This window comes from Buceros rhinoceros, unplaced genomic scaffold (assembly GCF_000710305.1).
Source record: "Buceros rhinoceros silvestris isolate BGI_N320 unplaced genomic scaffold, ASM71030v1 scaffold13523, whole genome shotgun sequence".
NCBI classification, from domain to species: domain Eukaryota; kingdom Metazoa; phylum Chordata; class Aves; order Bucerotiformes; family Bucerotidae; genus Buceros; species Buceros rhinoceros.
In genome coordinates this window covers 46,158-64,095 of record NW_010405463.1, presented here as the reverse complement: position 1 = coordinate 64,095, position 17,938 = coordinate 46,158, and the positions used below count along the sequence as shown (strand labels likewise).

At 36.3% G+C, this 17,938-nt stretch overlaps 1 protein-coding gene across 3 annotated transcripts in view; it reads left to right on the top strand.

The window, feature by feature from the left end:
• The window catches only part of EFTUD1 (elongation factor Tu GTP binding domain containing 1), a 69,275-nt gene that overhangs the window by 30,068 nt on the left and 21,269 nt on the right, over positions 1-17,938 (top strand). For all 3 annotated transcript variants that reach the window (XM_010133754.1, XM_010133756.1, XM_010133755.1), the window contains 2 exons: positions 14,687-14,818; positions 17,267-17,414. In XM_010133754.1, coding sequence (XP_010132056.1) covers positions 14,687-14,818; positions 17,267-17,414 — 280 coding nt within the window. The remainder of the gene's footprint in view (positions 1-14,686; positions 14,819-17,266; positions 17,415-17,938) is intronic.

Sequence of the window (17,938 nt, the reverse complement as noted above, 5' to 3'; positions counted from 1 at the left end):
GCTGGAACACTTCCTAATCTTAGGCAGGCCTGCGTAAAGGAGAGAGGAGCAGGATACATGCTTTCACACCCGCATGTGAAGAAGTGTTTGTCTTATTGTGTAATAGACCTAGTGCCTGTAATACACAACATTCTTGCAATAAATACCATCTGGGATTGTGAAATGCCTCTGCTTCTACGTTTGAACTAGCCACACAAGCCTTTTATTACTTCATATATGTCTCTTTTGCTTCCATTGTCTGTTGTTACCAGAATTTCTTCAAGGAGTTCAGAAGAAGCAGGGAGGGGTTGCAGTGAGGGCATGGGAGTCTGAACGAGGAAGACCTGTTTGGAATCAATTCTGCACACAACCCCACTGAACACAGACACGGTCGCAGAGAACTGAAATCCTGTGTAACAAATGGGAAGGTCACGAAGTCAAGAGGTTGTTAATAAAGGCTGTGTTTTAGTGAGGTATTTGCTAAATATTTTCCCGAAATTTTGATGTTGTTTCATGCTTCGCATTGAATTGCACAAGTGTTGTGAGTTGTTTGGCCTGTCTCAGGGTGTGAGTCATGAAGCTGGCTTTGTCTGGCTAGTGAACTGTGGGGGGGAGTAAAGGCAGGGCTATATTTAGGAGTATCAACTGATGTCAAACTGTGGAACACTGCTAAACAACGGTGTTAAAGGGGCAGCGCTGGATAGTTTAGGCTCAAAGTTTAGATTGTTTGTAGTGGTTTATTATTTAGTAAATAACTGGAAAAGCTGACATTTACTAGAAATGATCTTTTGCAGAGGCTGCAGGCCAAGCTGTGTGAATTTCAGCTCTATTTGTACTTACCTAGTGATAGCTATTTAAATTGCATTGTCAAAACTGTATGAACTGAAGATAGCAAGCAACTTCTAGTTTCACCATACATGCTTCAGAATCTGAATTTGTAAGAGTTTGTTATTTATTAAAATTTGTTCAATTCCATTATAGGTAGATGGGGTAATATTTGAGGGGTTCCTACCATTGTGAGTTTTTGTCTTAAGGTGCAGAACAATTGCTGGCTTGACTTGATTGTATTTTGAAATTCTGGCATTAATACCTGGAACCAAATTTAGGTACCTTTTTGCACATAGTTAAGACTGAAAAAAGTATGGTTCTTTTCTACCCTTTCTTGCTCCCTACTACCTAAGTCTCTCCAGTGAGGTATGTTATGTGCTTGGGCAAAATTCAAGCCACTGATTTTAAAAGATGAGAGGCACCATTTTCTAAGGCTGCTTCTCTGTCATAACTGTCATGGACTCTAGCTAGTGGTTTATGTGGGGATTTGCTTTGGTAACTTTACTTTGTGCAGGCAGGTTTTGGTAGATAATTCGCCTGATTTGGTAGTGAGTGTTTTATATCGCTGTCTTTGTTTCTGGGCTGTCTGTGTGAAGACAATGAGATTGCAATAGGAAAATTGTAATGAATTTAAAGACCCCAGCTGAGATGTGAGTTAAAGCTTTTAACAGAATGGAGATTATTTCTGTCATCCTCACGAATTTGAAGTGGGCAGGTTTTTCAAAGGCACTTGGTATTGGCTTAAGCTCACTGTTGTTGACCTGAAGGTAGGCAGACCTGAGCCAAAACAGTGTACTGGTGGGAAATAGAAAACACACACTCAGAATATATAAGTTATACAGTTGTTTGAGTTAATGAATGGGGGATAAATCAGTGTATCTGTTACTGTCATTTTAATCTTCTTTGGCTAAAGTATCGTCATTGCCCATTTAGATGGAAGTCTGTTTTGGTGACTAATTGAATTTCTGAAACATAATATTGAGCATCAAATACTCATTTAAATACTTGGTATTTTCCAAGTGTCATATGTTAAGATTTGTACAAATCATGCTTTGTACAGTATTGAAGAACTGGGTCAAGATTTGTGAGTTGCATGACTGTGAACCCTTAATCTAAATACAAATGCAAACCTGCTGGTAGTTCTTGTTACATCAGTTATTTTACTTGCATGTTAGCAAAGACATTCAAACCGATTGCCCCCTCTTTAGTCTGCTGGAGCTGTTGAGGACAAGGAAGTTGAAAGCACACGTGATGGATTCTCAAGGCAGCCTACGTGGTTCATGGATGCAAAGGGCTGTGTGCTGAGAAGCTTTCAAAAGAGCACCTAAAATATTTCTGAACTTTTCCACAAAAGATTAATTGTTTTGTGGTGTTCAAAAATCAAGTTCTTTTAGCAGTAGTAGTAACAAAGCCTGGATTCCTGTGGACTGGTGTCCTTAAAATCCTTAGCTTCCCCCTAAGCTACGCCTATCCTGCAGTTGTGGGTGTCCCTTTTGGCCAGCCAGGATGTGCAACGCTGGTTGCCAGGCAGCTGCTTCCAAGTGGGATATATAATGATCGTGTTTTGCCTGCCCTTTTTATTGTGAGCTCACCAATTTTGGTCTCCCTTTAGTACTTGGCCATTGATTTTACATATCTTGTGGAAACTTGATTATATCTGAACCCTCTCCTCTCTCTCACTGGTAAACTTAGTGGAAGTTGACAACATGTTTAAAAGTTGTTGAGGGGAGACTGTGTGATTACAGGAGTTGCGTTTACTCTGGAAATGAGACTAAAAACATACTCCATTTTTAACAGATTCTTTTGTGTACATAATCCCATCAGGAAGTATGACATACTGCATTGGAAGCGTTGCTTCTTAACCGAAAAAAGTCATTTAAGCAATGAGCCATTTTTAGCAGAAATGCTTTTACATTTTTATTTGAAAAGGTTCTTCTAGCCAGAGCTCTTCCAAAGCATTTAAAACTGATATCCAGCAGTGGCAAATGGCCACGTTTCTTTTGTTCAGAAAAGCAGCTGACGTTCTGTGTTTTAAGGTTTTGCTTCGTCTTGAAGCAGCAGCCAAGCCACTGCTGTTTCTTGCGGGTGATACATGAGACCGCATCTGTGGACTCTTCAGCTTAGTCAGCAGAATGTGAGCCAGATTGGTCTATTTTCTGAGGGGTAGCATTGGGGCATGGAGACAAATTAACTTGTTTCAGGACCATGAGGTGCTAGCTGCACTTCCTTCATGATTGAGAGGGGAAAAAGGGCTCTTAACTAGTTTTATAAGATGCTGATCGTTAACTCTCAGCTGATATGACTAGGAGGTGGTTGGCTTCACCCTGCCATGGGAGTTTCACTGTGATTAATATGTTGATATGGCTTTTCTTGGACAACATGTCAGAAGCAGTGTCTTACAAATGTATTAATGCTTTGTTTGGTGAGGGAGTGAAAGTTGGTTGAGAGGGAAAATTGCCTGTTTATTAGATTAATTTTACTCTGTTTAGTTGTTGTCCTGAACTGGCTCACCCAGAGTCTGCCAAATGCTAGTGCTGGTGCTGGGAAGCCAGAATTGGGGGCAAGCTTGCTCTTTCTGGTTACTAGATCATCCTAGCTGTATCTGAGATGGTGTTCTTAGACTACCCTTTGGGGTAAGGTCTCTTCTTTTTAGCCTGTACTGCAAATGCAGCACTCTTAACCAGTGCTATTCCTGTTGAAAAGGAAATTAAACACTAAGGGTTTTCCAGATGTGGAGATGTTAAAGGTGCAAGCTCTGTTCCTGGTATCTTTTGTCAGTATGAGGCTCATGCCTGTTTTTAACAAATGGAGAGCAGTGTTGGGGATGTTATCATTGCGTGTAGACTGATGGGATATAAATAAAGTTAAAAGTTATTAGGTACTTTTTTGCAAGGGGCCATTAAAAATCAAGATCAGTTCTATTTAATTTCTTTTCTTCATTTTGAAACAGAGGAACATTTTAAAGCCCAATTCAATTATGTGGTCTTCTGCAGTGCCTTAAAAATTCTCATATCTTAGAAATGATCTATTTTTTTTTTCATTTTCTTCTTGACCTAGAGCTAATAAAAGTTAGTATGTTGCAATGTTTTAGGAAGTCCAAGTTGTATGGACTATGAATTACAGTAATAACTGTCAATGATAGATTAATTTAAGTAATCAGGAATTAGGAGGGGAGTGGCAGTCATTTTTCCTTTCCTGTGGTGGGGAAAAAAGATTGGGGGATAAGGAGTAGCAGTCTTAATTTGGGGGGGTTTTTTATGTTTTCAATAGACATGATTTTGATATATTTAGTTTACTCAGATGCAGACTGCCAGAAAAACTTAATGTGAAGCTGACTTGTAAAATTAATGATTTAAACATAGTTTTAATTTTGTGGAAAAATAAGAAAAATATTTTTATTGCTATGACAGAAACCTATTTTAACCAGAACAATGAAAGGCTAGCAGAACATTTTCTCCCGAATTTTATGTTGTGTTTTTTAGATACTTTTCTCAATCATTAATGTGTGTATTTTGAAATAACTTTTTCTGGAATTCCTTCTTTTCACTAAAAAATTATCACTATTCTCGCTAGATTTTATTTGGTATGTTTAAGAGTATATCTCTGCCTTTCAACCTGAGATCAGTATTAATGGTCCAGTCGTAGGTTTTTTGTTTGGCAGTAACTTCTTTATTGCATTTGAATGTATTTTCTGCTTATTTTGGAATTCATTTTGCTATTAAACTGGAGCGCATGATAAATAGCTCATTATCAGTGACTTCCTAGGCTGCTGATAATAACAAGTGTGTTTAAGGCATCCCCTGTGCCCTCTCATGCCATCTGTTTGTACACCCATTATGTCAAATAGTCCTAATCCGAAGCATTGGAAAAATGCCTTATTTTGTTAGAATCTTTCCTCTAATTATTCCCCAAAATATTACAGCTTGTAGCTACAAATGAGCTATTTAAAGATTTCTTTTAGCTTGAAATCTGATTTTGTATTATACTTTATACCTCTTGAAAACTATTGTATTTAAAATAAACATCAACAGCATAATGTAGACCGAAATAATTATTCATGGTACTTTGGAACGCTTTAAGCCATATTTCCCAAGGCAACAAAATAAGCAAGCAGAAATCACTTGTAGGCAGATGTATTGGGGGGGTGAGGGGGTTGCCTTTAAAGGCGAGCATTAGGCATTGGGTCAGGTCTTGGAAAATTGAATTTTAATTAGTTACTTGCCCGTCTTACAAGTTAACAGGATGAATGGCCAATGACTCAGTAGGGCATTTCCCACAAGATGTTGTGCACATTTGGTAATCGGCACACTGCTTCTGCTTGTGATGTCTGAAATACCCTAGTAACTGATGAGTCTTATCTTTGCATTTACCTGATATATTGAATGATAAAGGCCTCATATTCTTTTTTTTAACCGATGAAATGTAAATCAAGTATATTGGGATTCTGCAGCTAAATTCTAAAATCAGCACAAGGATGGACAAAATTTAATGAGCTTTTAAACTAACTACCATTGTCTTTTGTAATTGGCACTTCTAGTAGTAGCTTCTAAATTCCCCATGTACCTAGGATGTGTAATGAGGAACTTGTAGCAATATGTTCATGTAGCTTTTTCTAGGCAAACATGGCAAAACCGCCAAGTCTTCTACAGATTAAAATTAATTCCTTGCAAGATCAGTGCCTGAAGGCCTCATTAATTTTAACACTAGTTATAATTGATTCTGGGAAGTAACAGATGTTACTTGTATTTTATAATCTTCAGTTTAAGCGAACAGTATGTACATAAGGTCTGCCCATTTTCAGGACACAAGACTAAAACTGAATAAAACCAAAATGGCGTTTTCTCTTAATGGTCAGCTGGTGTTAGACCATGCTATAACTACTCTTATGAAGAAGTCATTTGACGTTATTGGTCTATTAGCTGAGATGAGTTATTTTGCTCTGTTGTGGGAATCATTTGGTAAAGAAATTAGAAAAATTCAGTTTGCTGTTGCACTCCAAACCCTAATGAACTTTAGATCTTCACTCACTTGCATCTTGCCTCAAGTGCTCTCATACAAATATTAAAATATTGTATGGTGTTTTATGTCTTCCCAGTGTCTACTTAAAAATAAATATTGAAATTCACTACATTTTTAAATAGAAAGACTTTGCCTCCATCTCCTTTCCTCTAACGTTAAATGTTTTTCACGCTCAGTCTGATAGAGCACACTTGATTCAACACTTCTCCTATCAGCCTCAGGCTGCTGTCTCCCCCTTCCCTGCCCCCTGAAGTTCTATATACATTTCAGTGCAGGTGAAATAGTTTAACAACAATTTAATAAAGCGAGAAGTGCTTGTTTTGGTTAGTACTTCTGATATATAATCTGTTCGTGTTACAGCCCTAAGACAATAGGATGCTATGTTAACAGCGTGTGTGCATAGTTAACATTGTTAATGGTAGTCCTGCAAAAGGCTAGAATTACAATTTCTCTACCTTTTTCTGACGTAACTACTGTGATATATATTCAGTGAACCAGAGAGGTTGATTTTAAAATATTTTGAGTTTTTTTCCTCTTTAATCTCAACGATATAAGCTGTATAAACTGTGTCTTTGCTAAAGGACTGCTGAAACATAGAGATTTGTTTTGCTGCTCTGCTACTTAGAGGGTATTCTACCAAACACTTCAGTGTTTTCTTGGGTTTTGTTGACATTTTTTTCATGGATAAGATCTATTGTCAATTTATAATGATGTATGAAACAGCTTTATGAAGGCCCAGTAGCCCCTTCTTTTACTTTCTTCTAAAAGGCAGTTGTCACCATTACAGCTGAAGTCTTGGAGAGTTCAAGTATAGGAATTACAAACGAAAGAACTGGGGTTTTTTTGTTAACTTTTCTCACTGAGCCAATAGAAATTATCAGTAGATGACTAGCGAGTATCTATCTGTGGGGCAAAGTAGGAAGACTTCCTAGAAACATGCAGAGCGACACCAAAAGAACTCTTCAGAAATCATAGTCGTCTAGAAGGCTTTCTTCTTCTATAGAGGATTGCTGGGCAAAATTTTTACCCTTGCATAGGATGTTCCATATGAATTCAGCTGGTATGATTTCCAGTACAGCATGTAATTTCAGTAATCTATTTTCAAAAGCACATTCACTATTACTAATAAAAAAACCCAAAAAACAACAAATGAGCATTTCAAAGGACTCTTAGATTATCAAAGTAAATATGTCGAAACAACCATTCCTAAATTCCATTTGTTTGAGACAACAACCATGAATTGCCTCTGAAGTTCTGCTACTGTTTTTTTTTTTTTTAAATCAGGTAAATTCAGATGTGTTGCTGTCAGGTCAAATTAAAATAATTTTCAAAGTAATGGTAAATCTAAAATTCAGTTTGTGTTTCAGGAACCCTTGAATAATTTTGTATGGTGCTAAATGATTTCCACATGCAGTAATAGAAGTATTAATTTGATGGACAAGCTAAATGAAGTGAGTTCTAGTGCCTAGTGGTCACATTGTACGAAGATCTGTCCACATATTTATTGATGTTCAGTATCGCTGCTTTCAAATGACGTCAAGTTGAGCTGGTGTGTGGAGAGAAATTGCAGTGTGTGGGCTCAAGCAAAATGTGTTACATGTATTTCTGCTGAGTAGAACTACTAACATTTTTATAAAACCACAGAAGGTGCTGTTTGGCACCTTTATCAAGAATGCTTTACATTTAAAAGAGTAAAGTAACTTAAATTGGAGTAAACATTTTTTTTTTGGTGAAGCTGTGTGTGCATTGATTTCATAATACAGAAAGAGGAATGGGAGTGAGCTAAGCATGAACTTTCTAAGTTTCTGTGCTAACATTAAGTTTAACCATAAATATTTAAAAATCAGGATTATTTACTTTATTTTTGAGCTCCAGAAATTAGTATGGCATGACAAATGAAATAATTTTGTAGCATAAGAAAAACATTATTATCTGAAATACTTTCATCCTCTGTATATATTTGCCTCATTAAGTAACTTAAGGAAATCAGTATATCATTTTGACTACACCTATTTGAAAATCCAGAAGTCAGATTTGGAGTGTTAAATGATTTTGGTTTATTTTAAGGTAAATTTTTATTTTAGCAAGGAATTTCCTGACTCAGCTTTGGTACCTGATTTTTCACAAAGACTTGAGCGTGGGTAGATCTCTACCCATTCACTTTATCATTTTAAAGACAATACTGTTTAATGTAAAGGGATTTTCAATGGTTTCCTTGAAATTGTTTTTAGTGTAGTCTCACAAAAGTACAAGGAAGTTCATGATTAGAAGCATTAATGCAATCAGCAGTTAGGAAAAGTATGTTTTCATGCAGTCTAAGTACTTAATAAAAAATGTGTTATTTTTTCCCAAAGAATGTCAGCAGACGGTAAACGATGCTGTTTACTCATTAGATAAGTTTGCAAACCTCTTTGACGCTATAATCTTGCAACGGGGGATTTTAGTGGAACGTGCTATTAGATCACATGCTTTCCTTGCAGCTCTAAAAGCAGACAGCTTTGCTCTTTGAACTATTAGTCTTTTTCTTAACTCAGTGGGGTTCCCTAGCACTTTTTCATCTTTTACTGCTCTGTGGTTCAGTGGTAAAGCATTGAGGTGCTTCTTATGTCAGAAGTCACTTAGCACGTTTAATGCCTTATCACCTGATTGTGTCCCTTGGAGAGGAAATTTTGTTATAATACCATTAATAATATGACTGAGTTTACTCCCATCTGATCAGAAAGTTGTGTTCAGTTTGCCCTTAAACTGCTGTGAACCTGAAAGGAAAGTTGTACGATAGAAGTGTAAGTCAACACATTTCTGTGGAGGAACTGAATTCATGTTTCTGCTTGTTAATCTCTAGCACATGTTTAGGAAGAACTTACTGCTTTGAAACTTGTGAAGAAACTGGGGCAAAAACTTCTATAGCCTATTGGATAGTCATGATTTTTAGAGATTCAGCTCAAAAAGACACATTGGGGTAAAGGGAATGAAATACAAAAGAATATGTTGAATTAACTTTTTCTGTGAAGTGATTGGAAAGTACTGAGAACAGTTGAAATTGTGCACATACTTCACAATTCTCTGTTTTCCGTATAAGCAATTTCACTTGCCTCACAAGCAAGAAAGAACAATTGAGGGGGAAGTGCACAATTACAGATGAGAAGAAGGAGGCTGACCAGCAATCTGTGCTAACATGTGGTCTGTATTATGGAAAAAGTTGATGAAATCTCAACTAGAATGTGGTCTGTGTCTTGATTTACATTCCCTTCCCTTTCAGAAACAGTTTCTAATATAGGAGGGTCAGGTTCTGCCCTCAGATGTCTCTCTGCACTGCCCATGAGACTCAAGAGAAACATACTTAAAATCTGAGGCGATAAATGTATAATACAAGCTAGTCTTAAGCCATAGTAGCTCCTTGTCCGGAGTCCCTATAGTTACCATTATTTAAACCTGGTAATTTGTGAAAGATTTTAAGATTCCTCAAATATAAAAGGCATAGTATTGTAACCAAGTTTAATCCTACCAAAACCCAGTTTCCTCTTGCAAAATCCCTCCTCTTTTTTTCTTCTTTCTTTTTCTTTTTTTTAAATTGGGAATAGTAATGGGAGGATGGAGGCTGATGCTTAGTGTACAGAGGTGTACATGAAAACTGGTATTAGTCACCCTAATAAAGGTCTGCTAATAGTGTAAGCTTTTGTAGGATTATGCTAGATCTTGGGAAAAGGAGAATTCCGTGGATTTGAAGGAAAATGATGATTGATATGGAATTATTTTCATTAATTTTTTTATAATTTTGACATTGTTTGGCCAAATACATTTTTCCTTTCCTCTTTGTTTTAGTTGGCTTTTAGCCTATTTACTTCAAGAAGAAACTGAGAGTGAATCACATTTTTAAGGTGGATTTATGAATTTATTTTCTCCCATGTGTATTTTAAAGCACATTTAAAAATACTTCTTTTCAAATGTCTCTCACTAGGCAGGAAAAATGGTATTTGTATTACTGCCCAAAGAAAATTAGAGGTCTTAGTCTGTTTGTACACTCCCTGTGAAACAAAAGGCACATGCTTGTTTTAAGATTTCAGACTGTGTAAATTTACAGAAGTTTGCATCACACCTCCTATTACCTGAATTCCAAGTGAGTTTGCATGGCCTTTCTTCACTGATACATAATGCAGTGCATGGAGCATTCAAAACAGGAGGCTTCGCATATTGTAAAGTCTTAATCTTTCTAAACAAACAACGTTGATAAGAAATGATATATTTCAGCAGAGAGACAGCCTCACTGGTGAGATTAACGTCAACTTTTTCTTGACTTAGTTCCTTACGTTGTTAGTCCAAAGCTTGACATGTCTCCATTCCAAAGCAGCCAAGGATTTTTAAGTGGTGATATCATCTGTAAGAGAAGATAAAGATCCACTGAACTAATGTGCTGAGGCTAGTAACAATGTGGCAGAAGTTGAAATTTAAACAGCTTTCCTTCTTTGTTTGATTTTCACACTGCAAACTAAATTATTTCCTTATCTGATTTTCTCAAAAAGTTATGCATGGTGGTGGTTGTCTGCTTCATTTTTTGCATCTTGAACAAACATTAAATGCTAAATCTTTCTACATCAAGGGAAACTAATTACATATATCTTGAAATTGATCTATTATATGTTTAGATCTTCATAGCTGAATTCAGCCAGAAAGTGTACTTTATCTTTAAAGGCAGCAAAATTGTCTAAGGTGTAGTGGTTACCGGCAAGAGATAGAAGCGAAAAGTAAATGGAGACTTAAATCTCCTTCGATTCCATGATGTTCTTGTCTGTTTTTACCATTTAGCTTCTATCATGTGGTGAAAACACTGGTGATACAAGTCGGTATATACTTGATTTAGTATTTTTATCTTCATGGGCAAGTAATAGAAGGGACTCAAAAAAAGAAGGACCTCAAAAAAAGAAGGACCTTTGTAAATCTCACATTTCTCCATCTGTGTAATAATTCTCCCTGATGTACCCCATAATTTGATCTACCTTTAAATCACAAAAAAACTGAACTTCAAAGGTCTTTCTTAACATTATCTCACAGGCTTTTAATGAGTTCCTTGTCTGTTAAGAGGACATCTTACTTTCATCCCACAGATTGACAACTACTGTTGAAATAATAAAATACTTTGTAAAAGGCTATGTGAAAAGTAAGCAACTGCTTACATTTCTATAAATCTGGACAACACTCTTAATATATGCTAGCAAAAATGAGTTTGATAAATAGTTACGTGTGGGATTGGCTTCTTTAGGACAAGAGAGTTAATTTGCGATCTTTTAAAAATCGTATTTCCACATAATATTTGAAGTCTTGCCCATTTCTTTTAAAGATGGTATCAAGTTTGTAAAATTAATGCTACTCTAGGTGTTCCCATCTCAGTGTTAAGCTTTGTAAAATTACCTTTCTTTCAGTGAAGTCCTTGCCATATAGTCAGAGCCCTAGAGAGTGGTATTTTTTTAGAGCCCATCGCTATCCAGGGCTGGAGGAGGTCAGGCACTGTGTTTCTTTATTGGCCAATAGTATGTGGGAATGCTTTTTCAAAACAAAAATAATACTCTGCAGCAGGAGCAAAGCATTTAGATGACGAATTTAAGAATAAATAATCCAGTCTTACACTTGCTATCAAATCTCATGTAGTATCCCTTGGTAGGCTTGACTTTTTGGCACGGATAGCTTGCTTTGCAGTTCTCTTCACAGTAATCCCCTTAATTTCAACAGGGCTATGCACCACACAAAAAAATAGAAGTAACTGTTCAGTAGATATAACTCTTTTCCTTACATTATAGAATCTGTAAAGGTGATTTGACTCTTGACTGGGAAGAAAAGGCTTTACTACCAAGTACGATGTTAGAAGTAGTGTTAGATAGTAGATAGCCAAGTATGTGCTATTTCTACTAAGGAGTTTTTAATGAACCCTTGTGTCTTTGAAGTTTACACACTCCCCTGAACAGTCAGAATTCACCATTTTCTTTTGTGTAGAAGATTTGTGACATGCCACAGACAGAGTTAATAAAAAGAAGCAGTTTCCTGACCAAGTTAATACAGTTAAAGATCCTATAGACATTCCTAACTCCAGCATCTCTTAATAAATAAATAAGTAAAAGCAGTGTAGAACAAGTGCCTGCCAGTGTGCACATTTATTTGTGTGTGACAGACTGCACACTTGGTAGACTTGGTTGTTCTTTGAGAGATGAATATTCAAAAATACTTAAAATTCTTTTTAGCATTTCATTCTTTAAGCTTGCCTAAAACAAAAGAGCAGTAGTTTGTTTCACTTGCCTTGCTTAAAGTTTTTTCTTAACTTTGGTTCCTTTCTTCTGCAAAATTATTGTAGTACAGAAAGAAATATGAAGTAAAATGTGTGTCTTACAATGATGTCTTTCTTTAAGGACTGAACAGAACAAAATCCGTCTTACAATGGGAGGCATTTTTATAAGTTTAATTTTGTAGTGGCTTTTCTAAGTCCATTCACGTAATTAACATTAATACCCATTTGAGATCTGTGATCTCAAGTAGTGTGTGTGCTTTTCAGTAGGATGAACAGTAAGTTAGTTTAAGATTTATATATCTGCATAATTTCTAGAATTCTTCTATTGCCATGTCACATGGTACTTTGAAATTAGTTCTATCTTCTGCTTTTATTCAGTCAGTAAATACATCAGCACTTACAAATATATTGTGCAAAAAAGTGTCCAAGAGCCTTTAAACTTTTTGGATTTTTATGTTAACGTTTGTTACTAAGAATTTGTAAATTAAATAAGTTCATCAAGGCTGGACACTGCTCTGTGCTAGCTCACACAGTTAAGCAATTAAAACACTCAGGTTGTAAGCCTAAAAGAGTTAACGTTTGTTACTAAGAATTTGTAAATTAAATAAGTTCATCAAGGCTGGACACTGCTCTGTGCTAGCTCACACAGTTAAGCAATTAAAACACTCAGGTTGTAAGCCTAAAAGATTTCCGTGAAAACTGACAGATTTTTTTTTTTTTTTATACTTAGTGTATTATTGTTGCCAGACATTAGTATAATTAATGTATTTTTGCCTTCAAATGTGAAACAAAAGAGCAGAGAGCTTCAAGTTTTCTTTATGGTAGTAAGAGTCCAGTACAGTGTTAAGAAAAGACTGAGTCTGTCTCGAATAAGATTTGGTATCTTGATTTCTCTGGTTCACATTACACTGTGAAAAGAAGCTGCTCACCTCCCACTCTAAATCATTTTTCTTTTACCAGCTGGAGAAGATCAGAATAAAGAGGACCCATCCCTTTTCTCAGTCCCTGCTGGTGATGGTGATCCAGCATTTGTTTTTTATTCAAACCACATGTTGAATAAGTGAAAAAGAGGAAATACATGCTGGTCATAGGTCAGGTGCAACTCAGAGTTTATGCAGATTTATTTTCTTTGTAGCATCTGCTATCCTGGATTTAAAGCGGCTGAATGTTCTGCTTCTAGTTATTTTGAGGCAGGTTTACTTAAATAGTGACATTTTGGGTTTTGGTGTATCCTACCGACCAGACATTCAGCCTTCAGAGCTGTAGAAACAACCTGATACTGCAGATGATAAGTCTGCAGTAGACTGGCTTTTCAGCGTTTAAACTCCCTGATGATCTCATAGGGTGGGAGCTGTCTCTCTTCTCTTCTGGTCTTAAATAAAGAAGACTAAGCCAAAAAATGAACCTGGAAAAGTATTACAGTCATAATGGGGAGTTGGGCTTGAGAACTTCTCTGCTAATCAGTACTTGGGCACATAGGAGAGAATGAGGAGGAAGGAGCACAAATACACTACAATCTACAAATGCAAATTTAGTTTTTAAGCTGGTATAGGTTATGAGCTGAAGGTTTCAGTTTTCTTATAAATAAGTTACATGTGCATTTAATTTATACTCCGTTAGAAGTAATGCAGTGCCTGTTGCTTACAATTGAAAGAGAATTAGGAAAAGTGACTGTATTTATCAATATCAGCTTTATTTGTTATCTTTGTAACTCAAACGCTTCTGGTAGTGTTTTTTAGCTCTGACTAAATTATGAATGATGTTTGTTAGGAATTTGAAGGCAAGAATTTCGAATTGTCTTAAATGTGCCAGGCAGCCAAGACTAAATATGAATTTACATCAGCTATTTTCAGATTTATAGCTAATATCTTTTTTGTATTTTATCTTACCACTACAATTTAAGCTCAGTTTTCTCTAACTTGCCAGAATTATAAAATATATTAGTATTAGAATGAGTAGCTTACTATGTGATAAATTAAGATTTACAAGATTTGAGTTGCAGAAAAGGGGGATGGGAGAGGGATGAAGAGAAATAAAAGCATTTTCACAATAAGAGTAATTAGGTGCTGGAGGAGCTTGCCAACAGAGGCTGTGCAGTGTCCATCGTTAAAGGTTTTTAAAACTTGTTTCAACAAAGCCCTGAGCAACTTGGTCTACCTTTGAAGTTAGCCCTGCTTTGGGCTGGAGGTTGGACTAGATGAGCATTGGACGGCTCTTGCAATCTAAATTTAAACCACCAAAAATAAGTGTGAGCTGTGCACCACATTGGACAACTAGAAGGGAAAGAAGTCTCCGTGTCCTTTGTGTTCTTCAGAGTTACAAACATACCTTTTTAAAATACAGAGGGAGTGCAGTGGGAACTGTGAGACTAAATATCAAATGTCACACCAGAGACTTGAGCACTCATATTCTGCACAGATATTGTAACAGATACTTTATATGAGCAGTGAGAGAATTTTGGATATGATTTTTGTAATTAGAATAGTTTCAGCATTTTTTAGCTTGATAATTGTGTCTTTAGTCTCATTTTGTATGACAGTGGTTCATATTTTGTTATTTTCCTTTTCTTTCTGCAATTTCTATTAGGAATAGGAGGCCTGCAAGATTTTGTGCTGAAGTCTGCAACACTGTCAACGTCACCAGCTTGTCCACCATTTACACCACTCAACTTTGAAGCGACGCCGATTGTGCGAGTAGCTGTTGAACCGAAACATCCAAGTAAGTTTAAAGGAGAGTGGGGATGATAATAGTATCGATTCATCGTGTTAGCAACACAGCTTCCCACCCTTAGCAGTTTGGCTAGTTATGATCTGTCCACTGACTCAGAGGCAGACCCAGTATAAAGCAAATCTCTATATTGCCTAGAGGGCCATACTTTATTGTCCTTGTGAGTTCTTCTAGCTGGCTAGTTCATGTCTCAGTAAGTGAGGAGATACAGGAGATCTTGTTGTGCCCTTTGTGGTCAGGCTTGGCTGTTCCACAGGTAAGACATTATGTGATGCTGACGGTTCAGTATTCCTTTACTGTGAAGGTAAATATATCTTCGGGTTTTTCACTTCTGATGCCATCCTTTTATGCTGTATCATTAAGCTTGTGGTATAGATTTGTGATATAGTACTGCTTCTAATTGATACCCTCCTGCCCACCCAAAGGGTAGTATATCTCTGGTTATATTTGAACTTCAGCCCAATTTTCATTTGTTGTTGTAGACCTCCTAGAACCAAAATAACTGGTTTTCTCCTCAGTTTGAAATGCTTGAACACTAAGATTACATGTTTTTTTAGAAAATGATAGGACAGCTTAGCGGTATTTGTCCCGTGTCTTTGAATAACAGATCATCATATATTGTTACATCCTACATTTGTTAAAGCAGTTTCGAAAGTATTGGAAATTACTGAGCCTACTGCGTGTTAGGTTGAGTATGTTAAAGGAATGTAATTTTAGAACTGTTGCCCAATATTTGGATACTTGATTCCTTAAGGAAATGAAGCTGTATCATTCTTACACTGTTGCTTAATTTCTCCTTCCTGGTAACTTCTGTATCTATGGTTTGAACTAAATTTGTTAGAGGGACAGAATCCTAAAAGGTAGCTACACTTGCAAAGTTTCCTGAAAATCAGCTGCTGCTTGCAGTAACAGGAAGATAAGTGCAATTTGGCCATTCAGGCTCAGCTTGAAAGCAATCAACTGTCCGGTGAGCTGCGTATAGTCTTGAGGTGGCCCTAGCCCATTGTCACGTATGGGTGCATTGGATTTCCATGGCAAACCTACTTCAAAACTGCATCTCCGTATTTGGAAAATGACTTAAATAAATGCCAATTGTTTCCCTATGTATATTTAACAAAATGACTGCATGTCTTCACGTTCATGTCAAAACCTTCCCTGTATGGTTACTGTGTGCTCTAAAAGAAAAACATAATCTATTCATGACTCTCAATAGGCTTAAATGCAGAAGACAAAATTGAAAGTCTTTGTTCAACTGTGTTGGCCATGTGAACTAACACTCTGTTTTTTTCGGTTTTTTGTTTATCTCTGGTTTTCAAAGATACTTTTCTACTATAGCCTTACAAACTTAGCATTAAATATACAGTATCATATTTCTTTTAATAATCTCCAAGTGAATGACAAGCTTAATATCATTCTTCCTTCTTGAATATGAATACGCTTTCCCAGAAAGCCTGTGAGTGTCCCTTACTCCATATGTAAAACAAGAAGAAGGAATCATAATAAATTTTTTAAAATGGTATTAATTATGAAGGGCTGATGTGAGGTGTTTATGCATAGCTTTGATGTATTCTAGCCAAATTTGACTCAGCTCTGGTTATTCATCCTCCATTAACTTAGAGGCAGCTCTTTTTAAACACCTTCATTTAGGGGACAGCTGTGTTTTGTTTCACTGAAAGCTCTCATTTTTTTACCCTTTTCAGGTTGTAATAGCATTGAGGCTTTTCAGTGGCTTCCAGCTACTTAAAATCCTTCCTGTGCTTCATTTGCTCTTATGCCTTCTAAATAATCCATGTGGAAAAAATTTTTGCTTTTATTTTAGTAAAGTTAACATGTTGTTATTTGTCTTTGGAGCATTTTAAGCATTAACAATTTACAGGTTGCTACACTTAACCATAAAAGGTTGAGAAGAAAGGTTGTATCTCTTGATAATTTGTGAAAATGAAGAGTCAAGTCCTGAAGTTTTTAATTACTTCATATTGATAACATTCCATTTTTTTATTGGCTGTGAGCTGTTTGTGAGCTGCATCTGGAGTCAGCTGCATATAGGAAGCAAGATAACATAGTTACAGTCAATTACTATCTTGATATACTAAACCTATCATAAAACTATGTAAAATAAAACCGTGCAATTCATTCAGATGTGTACCATGGTTGTGATTAATGTGAATTTTATCATCAGTACACAAATTCGTGACAGATTATGAAGTACACCTTATGTTGACAGTTGCTGCTCTTAAACCATACCACTCTTTGTGACGCAAACGAAATGTGCCCTCAGAAAGGTGTCAGAACTCAGCTGAAAGCTGAGTTTTTCTGGAATACATATTTGTGTTTAGACTTCCACCAAAATGAGTGGTAGTGTTTCTCACTTTAAAGTGTATCCTACTTGAAGTATTCCTTATTCAGTATTACTTTTTTAATAATTCCTTATTTTGCCAGGTGATATGCCTCAGCTGGTCAGAGGAATGAAGCTTTTAAACCAAGCTGATCCCTGTGTCCAAGTTTTAATCCAGGAAACAGGAGAGCATGTGCTAGTGACAGCAGGAGAAGTTCATCTTCAGCGTTGCTTGGATGACCTGAAAGAAAGGTTAGAGGGTCAAAATGGAAGAAATATTTTTAGTTCAGTTATGTGTCTGTTGTATTGCTTTGTCAGATGCTTATCTTTGATTTATATTCTGGTAAAATAGAAGCTTCACCCACCAACCGTTTTTACCATTGGGTCATAAATGTACCTTTTTCTATCTATAAAATTACCTGCAGTTGGGCAGAAGCGTCTAGCTAATCTGAACTGAGGCTTGATACAGAGTAGTGGGTATTCTAAAATTTATTAATGCAAGATATTTCAGCTTTAGTATGAGATAGAGCTGAAGTATGAGTGTTCCTGCATGCATTGTATTAGCCTAACAGCTGTCCATGCAGTCATGTAAGTAATTAATCCTCTAGGTCATGCATACTAGAATATGATTATCATTAAGTTTTGGGTTTGAATGTGAACTATAGCAGCATGAAAATCTAACGGCTCCTTCTTTACAGGGATCAGTGCCCTATCCAAAAACTAACTTTCTGTTTGTATAATAAAGTAGTTCTATGTAAACATTCATTAGCAGGAAT